Source organism: Mesocricetus auratus, unplaced genomic scaffold, assembly GCF_017639785.1.
Source record: "Mesocricetus auratus isolate SY011 unplaced genomic scaffold, BCM_Maur_2.0 Super-Scaffold_100004, whole genome shotgun sequence".
NCBI lineage: Eukaryota > Metazoa > Chordata > Mammalia > Rodentia > Cricetidae > Mesocricetus > Mesocricetus auratus.
The window spans coordinates 55295999-55309548 of NW_024429189.1; the positions used below are offsets into that span (position 1 = coordinate 55295999).

General features: G+C 33.1%; 1 protein-coding gene across 1 annotated transcript; it reads right to left on the reverse strand.

Annotated features, from left to right (window-relative positions):
- Positions 1-7266: 7266 nt before the first annotated feature.
- LOC101841761 (olfactory receptor 1052-like) lies at positions 7267-8205 on the reverse strand. The gene has a single exon (XM_005064599.1). It carries the CDS (start codon positions 8203-8205, stop codon positions 7267-7269), a length of 939 nt encoding a protein of 312 aa, XP_005064656.1.
- Positions 8206-13550: the final 5345 nt, after the last annotated feature.

The window sequence follows — 13550 nt, forward strand, 5'->3', positions numbered from 1 at the left end:
TGATAGAAAATTCAGATAAAATTTGCATCAGTGGTGGGATATCAGTAACTACAGAATTGTGGAATTTTCCACCCTGGTTCTCCTGCTTATATACATGCAATTTAAAAGTCTGTATTTTCTGAAACACTGCTCATTTGGTTTTTCATAAAAGTTTACATAAAGAAAATTCTGAATCATTTGCAGACTGTTACATTTAAGTACAGTGTCTAAGGTACACACAAAGCTAAACTACATCCTTGTGAAAAAAGGAGGGAAAATATAATTTATGAAATCATAAGAACTAATGGTGGAAATATAATGCATGTCTCCGTTGAAGCACTCTTTTACACATTTTGATCATGTTAAAGCAGAGAGTGTGAAACTTATCAAAACACACAATACATAAAATATGATGCCCTCCATAAGTTATGGGGATATACTTCAGTAGATCATATGTAGCCTGCCCAAGAACTTGTACACACACACACACACACACACACACACACACACACACACACACGAGAGAGAGAGAGAGAGAGAGAGAGAGAGAGAGAGAGAGAGAGAGAGAGAGAGAGAATACTGCAATTTACCCACATTCTATTTAAGAATGTAAGGTAATCAACTCGTCTACCAATGTATGTAAGTGTGAATTCATGTGTGTTTTCTAGCTATTGAACACAGCATTTTGTGGATAATATTTATAGCTTGTACTACTGAACCACCTGAATGCTATATTTGTTTGTTTGAGTATATACTGTGGTATACCACGTGTGTGTGTGTGTGTGTGTGTGTGTGTGTGTGTGTGTGACAGTTACAAATTGCTATTACCTGGCAGTGGGAGCACTTGCCTTTAATCACAGCACTTGGGAGGCATAGGCAGGTGGATCTCTAAGTTCAAAGTGATCCTGATCTAAAACAAAGCGAGTTCCAGGACAGCCAGGGCTACAGAGAGAAACTCTGTCTCAAAAACAAAACAAAACAAAACAAGCAAACAAACCCATACCAACATAAATGCTAGTACCTAGGATCAAAAAGGTTTGTAACAATACTTACACAACAGTTTTAGAGGTCTACTCTCAGGGAATGTTATTAAAGGGCATTTAATGTGAAATACAAAGCATTGTGAAAACCACTCAAATCTGTTGCTTGCATTCAATAGAATTACTTCTCTTGGCCTTCTGGATCATATGTCTAGTAGCTTCCACTTCAATGACTAAAATGAAACAAACATTTAAGGTATATACATAATTCTTAGCAAACTGTCTTTGCTACCATGACCCAATCTAGTTTTTACAGTAAGAAGTGTTTTCTCCACATAATAAATGCATTTCTTTCTGTGAGTACAGTGCTTCCTGTGAAACCTTAAACCTTCTTTCACATTTACATTGTAAATAAAAAAATCCACAAAATACACACTAGCTTTGAATTATAAAAAAAATGATTTTCCCTCTCTTTGCTGGCATTGTTAAGATTCTTGTCTTCAGTATTATGTACAATTTGAAGATGAAATGAACATGCCATTCTGGTTTATTCTGAATCATTCCCTACATATTTGTTCCCAGTGATATTCAGAGTAACTTCCTGAAACTACATTAAAATGAACCAGTCCTTTATGCCTTAATTCTTCTGAAGCATTCAAACATGTGTGTCTTTATTTATTGAACTGGCTTCCATGCCTAAAAATATTGTGAAAATTTAATTTATTTGATATTGCCTTTATCTCGCCTATTTTAAAAATAGAGCCATGGCAGTTTAAAGGACACTTGCCACCTGTCCATTAAAATGCATAAACATAACATAGTTTTTAACTATGTTATGAGGACAAACTCAAACTCTCATCAGTACTTTCCATAATAAAGAGCATGTTTCGTAAGGGATTCACTAAACTAACTGCCTCTTGCTCCCTTTGACTTCATTACTTCTTTATTTTGGAACACTGCAACATATTGTATGTGTAAAGCTCTGAAAATACACTGCCATGTAAAAGCAGTAAAATAAAAAACTGGAAGATGACTAATCACATCTAGAATTTAGAGATATTTGAATGAAAGTTTTAAGCCTAAGTGATATAGGTTGCAATCATTTAGGAATAAGACTTCTTTCTATTAGAAGTGGAAGTTATAAAACAAATAATATTTATGTAGAAAAAGAGACAGAACTCTATACAGGGGAATAAATTGTTAAATTACAACTCATTTTCTTTCTTTTTGTTGACAAATTTATTAGACTAAAGTTTAAAATATTTTCTTAATCACTAAATCAGTAAGTAAATAATAATAATAAAAATATATATGTAATTATCAAAGAAGGGAATTTAGCTTATTAAGAAAGAAAAATATACACTTCCCACATTTAGGAGTCTTCTGACCACACTTTCCTTGGCTGAAATTTCGATAATTCACCAAGCAAAAATAAAACAATAGAATAAGATTTCTTACTTTGAAAATGATGCACACATTCAACAAATGACAATAGTGAAAAATAGCAAGGGTAAAATAGGACCTTCTACTTGCATATAGGATGATAAAATGCATAGAAACATTGCCATGAAAATATGAATGAGATCATTAAATTCGTGTCAGAAGAAACATTGATATAAGAAATCCAGTTACATATATGTTTTGATGCCAAGAAACCATCCCTGGAGGAAACTTCTGATTCAAAGTCTGTGATGTGCTCATTACTAAGTTTCTCTGTCTTTCTCTAAGGATTTAACAAACACTTAATGACTCCATAAAGACATTCTACTTCCTGAATTTTGTAATGATTAAAACTACAGTCAAAGGAAGCAGAGCATATCATTTCTGAAAAACCATGTAATCATGGGCTTAAATTACAATTAGAAAATAATCAAATTAGCAAAAATACTTATGAACCCTCAGGTATCAACTGCATTGCAGGATATGACAAAGTACATTTATGTCTTGGCTTCATTGAATGACACAAATCATATCCAGTAAAAGTACAGCCACGCATTTAGTTACTTTAATGTTTTCCTTATCTAGCATGTATCTGCTTAGGCAGGATTTTGTGGTCATTTATTCACTTCGGAAGTAGTGTTTTAGGTTTTTCATGTGTATGTGTATCATCTATTTCTAAAAAATAAAACTTAATGTCCTGTTAAGTTCATTTTTTAATATATTGTGAAGGATAGTAATGGGTACTTATACCTATAATTGCAGCTATGGACAATAGGAAATATGAGATGGAGGGTGACTGTATATCCTAGAAAACCTAGTATGTGAAGTGATATCTTGCCTAGGAGACAAATAAACACTATTGGTAAATTTTAGGCAATGAACTTCTGAGGTAAGTCACAATATTATTCATCCTTTTGTAGGATCCTCTTAGTAAATCAGGTGTTTTGTGTTTTATGAAATACAATTTAATCATAACATAAATGTTAGAAATGAAGTTGCATTTATCAGAACAACGTTATATGTTCTCTTTAATAAGTAGTTTATTGAAGAGAAGTAGTGTCTCAAAAACTTTGCAGTTGTCTTCATATTAGGATTTTTTGTTGATAAGAACATCAAAATAGGCTCACGGTGGTGGCACATGCCATTAATCCTGGGACTCAAGAGGCAGAGGCAGGCAGATTTTTGTGAATTTGAGGTCAGCCAGCCTGATCTACAGAGTTAGTTTTAGGACAGCAAGAGCTATAAAATAAACACTGTCTCAAAAAACAAAAAATAAAAAATAAGCAAGTAACCAAAAAATTACAAACAAAAAACACATCAAAATAATTACACTCAAGATATAAAAATCAGTTCTTTTACTTAATTTTAGTGCTTTGAAATTATATTCTTAAATGGATATAGTACCTTTGGTAGAGTCCCTGGGCCAATCTTCAAATGCTCAACTAATTTCAAAACAAAGCTCTATTCTGGGATGATGGAGAATGGGAAACAGGGTAGGATGTATTACTTGAGAAAGGAATAAATACATATTTGAGAAAATGTATAAATAAATAATGGAATTTTCTGTCAGAGAATGTAGAGACTTTTATGTAAAGCAACATGTCATCTACAAATAAGGATAACTTTTTTATTTTGTTTATTGTTATAGATAAAATGTAGAACAATATGGTCAACAGGAGAGAATGGGTTTCCTTATCTTTTTCATGATTTTAGTTTATCTATTTTTGTTTATTTGTTTAGTTTTGTTTCTTGAGACATGGTTATTCTGTCTATCCCTGGCTGTCCTGGAATTTACTTTATAGACCAGGATGGCCTGAAACTCAGAAATCTGATTGCTGCTTCCTCCTGAGTGCTGGGGTTAATAGCATGCACTGACATGCTTTGGTTTTATTCTCTACTTAGCATGATACTGTTGTATGCTACCTTTAACGAATTGTAATATGTTTCCCTGTGTCTTAACAATACCAAAGTTTCATCACAAAAGGATAGTATAGTTTTGTTAAAGGTCTTTTCTTTATATAAGGAGATAGTAATTTGGTTTCTGATATTGAGATTATTTATATGTGATAAGTTACCTTTATTTATTAACATATTTTGAACCTATGTCGCATCTGTAGAGAGAAACAAACTTGTTCATGATGGGTAATCTTTTTGATGTATTCTCAAATTTAATTGCCATGTAGCTTATTGATAATAGTTGTGTTTATGTTAAGCAGGTAGATTGGACTATCATTTCCTGGCTAAATAAAAATAGTTTGAAGAATACCTTTCTGTTCTACTTCATAGAATAATTTATGGAGTTTCAGTGTTACTTTTTTAACCCCAGAATTGAGAGGAAGTGGCTCATGATTCTCAATGAAGTAAAGGTTAGCCTGTTAGTTACTTAGTTCAAGGACAATCAGCAATACATAGAGAGGCACTACCCCTAAGGAAACGATACTCATTCCCTCTGACTAACTCAACTACCAATGACTGTTCATCTAGGAGGGAACCTAAGGGTCTCCTCCTCCATTCATGGTGGAAAATTTATTTGCTAGGGCTAGTGCAAATCTTCTAAAGTTAATCATGCCTGCTGTGAGATCGTGTGTGTAACAGGAATGTAATGTACAGACAATAGTATTTCATAGCACTCTTTAGCATCTCCAGTATCTTAATGTTCTTTCTAATCCTGATTATGATGGTTTCTCAGTCTTTTGATTTTGAATGACAGGTTAATGTAGATGCTCAATGTATGGGTTATCAGTCACACATATTTATTCTCAGAATTTTGAGCAGTTATTAATCTCTGCATTCACTGATACTTGACCAAGACTGAGAACAACACATTATCTGTTGCTGCAAACAGAAGTGTATACATGTTAGCTAAACAATATTATCATTGAGAAAAACAAAAACATTGTATTCTTTTTCAGGCCATGACCTTCTAAGCTATGTTTGTTTATTTTTTCCATCTTCATAATATAGGTCTTCCATGCACCAGGCCTCAAATCCATGCAGAAATGTGTCATTTATACTTGTAAAGAATCTTATTAGTTTTGTAACAGTGGGCACATTTTTCCTGGTAGGTTCGATATGAAACATATAGGATTAGATTCTGACTAAATTTTTGATATCTTCTTTTCCACCCGCAGTGCACACAGAAATTTCTATACAATGAAAGCTAGGCAGCATGGAGAAAATCTCCTAATCAACTATAGATTGATTTCTCAATGTCTTATAAGCAAAAAGGTGTTGTCTTCAGTAGTAGGGATCTTTCCACTTAGTAATAGTGAGCAAGAAAAAGCAATAACAATAGGCAACAATAGGCTTTGTGTAGTTCATTGCCCATGTACCAATATTGTATATAGATATAAGTACCTTTTTTCCTAAGTTTAATTTTTTACTCTCACAGTGTTATAAATCTGACTTCATGGCCACATATACAGAAAATGTACACACAATGTAATTTTGAAATTGCTTTTATTTATTTCTCAAATAACAAACATTTCAAGCATTTATGAAATATTTTTGTATTATAAGATTTGTTTCTTATCACTATGTATTCATTAGTTTAATAAAAATATCTTGGAATCATATTTTGTTCTTTTATTTTCAATTACTATCTTCCCAAATCATTAAAAAATGTTGTTTGGGGCTGGAAAAATAACCCATAGATTTAGAGTAATGACAATATTTTTTGAGTACTAACGTAGTTTCATCCCATGACCCTACCATCAAAAGAAGAAATAAAGATGAAGAAATGGTAAAAACCAGCAATTTCAAGACTGTATTTTACCATTCTCAAAAAGACTGTTATCAAATCTATAATTTTGCTCTACAGTGTATTAGAAGAATTGATCATTCTTCTTTAATGGCATATCCATAGCCCCTACCCCTGCCTGTGTGCTTGCTTTAAAAATAATTTACCCTGATTGTGCTCATATGTTTCAGCTAAAGGATATGAAGGAAAGAATCACTTATTTATCACATATGTACCTTTCCATAAGACCCTATTCACAATAAATAAAATGTAAGTAGGGAATCGAACTGTTAAATGTGGATGAGGAAAATCCTGCTGAATCTGAGAAACAAGGAAGACCATGTGGAGCCCAGCAAGGTCTTGGTTGGTAGAATAAAATGGACTATGGAAGAGGCAGTTTGTGCAAAAGTAGAATTAGAATAAGAATGCTGTGTTTAAAGTAATAACATGAGAATGTACTGTGCCAGCTGAGTTCAGAAGGCTTATGGAAGGGAGGAAGATTTACCACATTACTGAAAATTCATGGCACTGTCAGACTTAATGGTTTAAAAGAACAAGAGTGAGATAGAAAGAGAGAGAGAGAGAGAGAGAGAGAAGAAAAGAAGCATTGTGTAAATACATATAACTCCTCATATACTTCCTCATTTACTGTATTAAAAATTCATATCATTGAAAACTTCAAAATCAAATATAATATTGATTCTGTTGGAAAACAATATTGCTAAGCTTTTCTTTTCTTTCTGATTAAATGCAAAAAATCCTGTAAATGGGATGATATTAAATCTACTTTTAAGGAAAGCTTCATTCTAGAAAGGAATGGTAAATACACACCTACATATTGTGTAGACTCAGTGGGTACCATTATTTTTGCTATGCAGAATAATTACATGCATTGATCAACTGTGAAATAAGCAACTTTTACTTTTGAGAAGTTTCTCTTTCTATATTTTATTTTATGCTCACCTTATTGAAGCATATGAATGCTTACAGATTATACTCCTTTGGATCATTGTAAACCACATGACTCAATAAGCCTTGCTGATTTAATGTAATAAAACTTAATATATCTTCATAAAGATTTCAAACAATTCAGTGTTTTCATGTCTTTTTTATAGAAACAGCCTGAAATCAACAAGGGAAACACTTCATTTCCATGGCCCTTTTCACAGCATATTTGACTTCTTTGTTCCTTAAGCTATAAATCAGTGGATTCAACATGGGAACTACCAGGGTGTAAAATACAGATACAACCTTCTCTTGTTCTAAGGAGTATTGAGAACTTGGCTGAATATAACTGAAGCTTACTGAACCATATAATAAAGTCACAGCTGTCAGATGTGAAGCACAGGTGGAGAAAGCTTTGCGTCTCCCTGCTGCTGAGTGGATCCTAAGGATAGCAACAACAATGAAAATGTAGGAGATCATCACAGTCAAGAGTGTAGTCATGGCAATGACTCCGGAGAAGACCAAAAGCAAGAGCTCATTCATTGAGGCATCAGAACATGATAGCTTCAACAGGGGAGGAAGGTCACAGAAGAAGTGATTGATGACATTTGGTCCACAAAAGGACAGCTTCATTAATCCAATTGTATGTGTCAATGAGTTGATTAGACCTCCTACGAATGAACCAAGCACCAGCCCAACACACACAATTTTAGTCATGGCCACTGTATAAACTAAAGGGTTTACAATGGCCACATAACGGTCATAAGCCATTGCAGCCAGCAAAAATCCTTCTGTGGTAACCAATAGTGCAAACAAAAAATATTGCACAATGCATGCAGACAATGAGATAGTCTGTTTCTCAACAAAGAAGTTCATAAGCATTATGGGTGCAAATACTGACGAATACCATGCATCCACAAATGACAGAGACCTAAGGAACTGGTACATTGGTGTGTGGAGTTTAGGAGTTATATAGATCAGAAAGAACATTCCTAAATTCCCTACCAATGAGATGACATAGATCAATAGGAACAAGATGAAGAGAAAGACTCTGAGTTCTTCATAATCTGTAAGTCCCATGAGGATAAACTCAGTAACAAATGTGAAATTGACATCTGCCATGTACTTCAGAGCCTTGGTATCTATTAATAACAAGAGATTTGGATAAATTGATAGTAATAGTAGGACATAAATATCTTAGAAATTTCAATCTATATATGCCATCTGTACTGGAGAATTTTGTCTCTCTGGTTATCCTGTTGATAAACAGAAATGTTTATCCAAGTTATATATATATATATATATTATATATAATAACCTAAAACACAGTATTTGCCTCTTCTATTCAATCTGTTTTCATAGATTTTAAAAAATTGTTAGATTAATAGCTGAAGGGTCCATTTAACTGCACTTCTGTAGGTGCACGGAAAGCAAAATTTAACTTTTTGATTTCAACAGGTAAATCCTAATTTACTAATCTGCAAGAACTAAATTAAAAAATTTAGCAGATATTTTCATTTAAATTGTCCTTAATTCTACTTAGTTTTACTGTAATGACATCTAATTAGAATGTATCAAGAAACCTAATATATCATGTATTGTTTCTTTTAAAAATTAAACTATTTATTGGTGATGTAACTCAGTGAAGCAGCAGTTGCTCATGACACTGGTCGCAATATGCATAACATACATAAATAATAAATTATAGCAGCGTGTTTTAGCTATATCCTACACATATCAAAATTAGCTACCATTCTACATGTCTATGGGAGGGAATTGTATACAAGACTTCATTCATGATAGGCAAATGCTTAACAAATGAGACACATTGTCTTTGTCTTCCAAGTGTGATAGAATGCAGACAATTAGAAGAGAACACCCCCAAAGGGGTTTCTAGAAGATAGTCAAAGGCACTGAGTTCAGAGTAGTTCCCATTCTGTGAATGATATCAAAGATGCTTTGACATTCAACAACAAAGAATCATTCGAAATAACAAATAATTAGTGTTTGACATTTGATAAAAATACTAGATTTTGTCTCAGGAATCTGATGTTTAATCAGTATTGTTTTAAAAATAATATAATCACACAAAATACAACAAACATGCAAAACAAACACATAATATCTTTGAATTCATTCTGCAATGCAGATTTTAGAGTAAATGGTATCTTTTCGGCTTAATTATAAATATCTTTCTGGTAATAGACATTTCCTCTGAAACTTTTAAATTTTCCAAGATAGGGAAGGATTTTCTACAAAGTACCCAGTCAACTAAATTGCCTCTATTTCTGTATAAACCAAGTAGAATATGAATAAGTATTTTAAACATATTAGTGATAGTGTAGTTGCTAAAGTATAAATTAACTGATTTGATTGGTAGATTGGATATCCTTTAGTTCTGGGATCTCTTTCTTTATACAGTCAGTAAAACTTAAGAAAAGAAACATGCTGTAAGATAATTGATACAGCAATGAGAAGACAGAAATATTACATTTATATTATTTATATTAACAACTGAATGATTAGATATAAAAATGATTATTTAGATTGTAATTATTTCTTATGGAAGAATATCCTTTTGAATTAATACACTGGTTTTTGAAGCTGTGCTTACATGTAGAAGAAGTTGAAATATAGGCGAAGAGGCTTGAACTGATGAATAATTACAAGCTATTCCATTTCTGTAACTCGATGAATCTATCAAACTAAAAGTATTCTTAAGGAAGGTTATATAGGAAGGCTCAGAGGGGGTAAAGCTAAGGAAGAAATGATGTAAATACTATAATTTCAAAACTGAAAAATACACTTACTCATTAAAAAGTAACTGGTTTGAACTTGTGAATGGAAGAATAAAATAAACAAATTTAGCTTATTCATGGAATGAAAACATATTCAAAATCAGCCTCTAAGGGATGTAGTGACCACCAAATATGTGGTTGTTATTCCGTATAATGTTACCAAACCAAAATCAGAACAGTCAAAGCGCCGTACTTTTGAAACAGTGTGTAAATTCAGTCCAAGATTGTACCATAGACAGCAGGGTTGAAATTCAAGCTTATCCTTACATAAATGAAAGTCAAAAGCAAAGAATTCTTGGTATGAAAATACATGTGAGATAATCATAACATGCAGGTAACTGATTAGTGTATTTATGCACTTTGGTTCAAAGGGAATACATTCCCTGGAGTTAAGTACTATTGCAAAGGATGGAATACACATACTATTAAAAGTTCTTCTTGTTTCTCAAGGGAAACAATTCTCAAAAGGTTAATATCTCTCCTGAGGCATTCCTTTTGAGAGATATTATAATGAACATAAGAAATTCGGAAGGAGTATGGCAAAATACAACATATGATTTATAAAAAAATGCAACAAAGTAGGCTGAAATGTCTTATTGTTCATCTATAATTTCATTAGAATTCATTCTTTGGATCATTGTCACAAATAGAAAACAAACAAAAACACAAGCAAAAATGCTAATGTAAAATGGTAAAATCCATTTCTATCACTTGGCTCCACTTGAAGTTTTTAAAGAAATGAAATAGTATTCTAACTAATACTTCATTTGGGTTTCAGTTGAATTTGATACGTACAAAATTTGTATTAACATTACTAAAATTTGCCTAGAATTTTTCTTTTCTCTTTGGGGTAACTCCTTTTTAAATGTTATTTAAGAGTATAATTATACCTTTTCTCCCTTATCATCCCTCCCTTTAAGTTCTCCCATGTAGTCCTCCCTGTTTTCCTTCAAATTAGTGGCTTCTTTTTTCCCTAAATATTACTTGCTTAGTCCGTATATTGTTCCTTTTAGTTATGTTTCATGGGCTGAACATTTGCCACTAGTCAATAAATTGCTGTGCTCTTCTCTATGGAAAACCTCCTCTATCTTCCCCAGCCTTTCTCTGTTGTCTACAGCCTTTGCAAAGGAATGAGTCCTCATGGGCTTTTCTATGTGTATTTTGGGGGAAGACATTACTAGCTAACTGTGGTGCTGGCCACACCCATTAGGGCATTGCCACAGGTGTGGACATGGTGGGGAAATGAAAATCAAAAAAACAAAAAACTGCACTGAGCTCTTGGGAACTCAGAACTGTAGAATTGTAAACAAGCATCATTTTTGTTACAGACAGGATGTGTCAAAATTAGAAAAAAAAATTATTTTGTTTACTCTCTTTTGGTTTTTTGAGACAGTGCTTCTCTGTGTAGCTTTGGAGCCTGTCCTGAAACTAGCTTTTGTAGACCAAGATGTCTTGAACTCACAGAGATCAACCTGCCTTTCCCTCCTAAGTACTGGTATTAAAGATGTGTGCTCCCACAGTCCTGCTAGAAAACAATTCTTAAAGTATTTTTACTGGAATTATAAAAGAAAATAATTCTGAATTATTTCTCAACAAACTTAGTACATTACATTATAAAAAAAAGAATTCCATTGGCAATAGGGTGGGAGGCTGGGGGTGGTGGTGGGGGACTTCAGGAGGAGGGGAGGGAGAGGGAACTGGGATTGATATGTAAAACAAGATATTTAAAATTAAAATAATAAAAAATTCTAAAACAAAAAGAATTCCATGGTAAGCTAGCTGTGATTAAATATGGTTCTTAGTTACAGAAGTTACACTGTAGGAAATTTTCATAAATGTTTAGTCATGTTTAAGCTATCATAATTAAATATTTAATAATATAAACATATATGTACTTACTTATGTACAAGAAAATGTTTATGTTGGTTTATATAAATATATAGTTGTTATATAAATATTGATGTATTCTATAACATGAAAATATCATTGAATAATAAATATTAATTCTCTAATTTTAAGGAATAGAAAATGGTTTTCTGTTTGCAAATGATGTTGATATTATTCAGTAGGTACCAGTGATATGGCAAAAGCAAGTATAAAACTAAGTCAACTTCAATGCCGGTTTCCTATTAGCTTTGGAGTGAGTGACCTCTAGTAAATCAGGAAGAGAACATACTAGATAGGTCCACATCTCCAAACTTTAATGTCTTTCTTGCCTGTTCTTCATTATTAATATTCATCACCATCGTTATTACTTTTTGTACTATTTGTTGTTATTCATTCATATATTATATACTGACTGCAGTTTTCTCACCTACCACTTATCTCTATGCCCCCAACACATACTTCCCTTCTCTTCTGCATTACTTCTTCTTAGTTTTCCTTCAAAAAAGAGCAGGTCTCCTAGGGTAATCAACAAAACATGACATAGTAAGTTACAATAAGACTAGGCACATACCCTCATATCTAGACTGCATGAGGCAACCCAGTAGGAGGAAAAAGGTCCCATGAGAAAGCAAAACGTTCAGAGACACCCCCACTCCCAATGTCAGTATTTCCACAATCTACACAACTATAATATATATATATATAGATATATATATATAGATATATATATGCAGAGGTCTACAAGCGCAGAGCCATGCAGGCTCTGCAATTGTCACTTTAGTCTCTGTGATCCCTGTGAGATCTGCTTACTTGATTCTGCTGGCCGTGCTCTCACAGTGCCCTTGACCCCTCTTGTTCTTGTGGGGACCGAGTCAGTCATGCATTGGCTGCAATGATCAACAGTTGTCCTCAGTTGAGTCACTTGCTTCCCTCTCATCTCTTAAGACAGGAGCTGAAAGAATTATAGTTGTATGTGTGCCACCCTGGAGTATGTTTTTGTGGGGCAGTAGTGGCACATGCCTTTAATCCCAGCACTTGGGAGACAGTGGCAGGTGAATCTCTGTGAATTCAAAGCCAGCCTGGCTAGTTTCAGGACAGCCAGGGCTGTTGCACAGAGAAATCCTGTCTTTAAAACTCAAAAAAAACCCTACAGTTTTTTAATGTCAACAATCACATGATACCTACACGATATGTTCACTATGAACCTAACATAAGCAGTATATATTGTCATAATATAAAATTTTACTATTCACTTACTCAATAAGGGTTTTGGATAAAATACTCATGAAGAAAATAAATAGATAATTAACTGTAATTTATGATATTCTATTTAGTTTTGTACATGTTATCATTTCTTCTAAAGTCCAGTAGACATCATAGATGTATGGATCATGCCTTAGTATTTATTTTTCACTCTAATGAAGTTTTTATAAACATAGCACAGCCAGGGATTTTGTACACATTAAGCAGATATTAACTTGTCATGTAATTTGAAACTTACTTTTTGCATGAATGATTCAAATAATCTGCAGTTACTTATAGTTTGATATCAGGGAGTCAAAGTATTTTAAACTTTGATGATACTACATTATCATGTCTTGAGTTCTGATATATTGAGATGTGTAATAATAAAAAATGATACCTTCCCTATTTTAGTCTATAATTTTATAGTTAGATTTGGAAGCTCCTGTCACTGTCTCCTTGGTCATCTAAACCTACAAGATAACAAGAACCTATCTTCTTTATGCGGTGCTCACCTTCAGCAATATCATATGATGAAGA

Coding starts and splice junctions, on each gene's coding strand:
- LOC101841761 (XM_005064599.1), bottom strand. CDS start 8,205: ATGGCAGATGTCAATTTCACATTTGTTACTGAGTTTATCCTCATGGGA.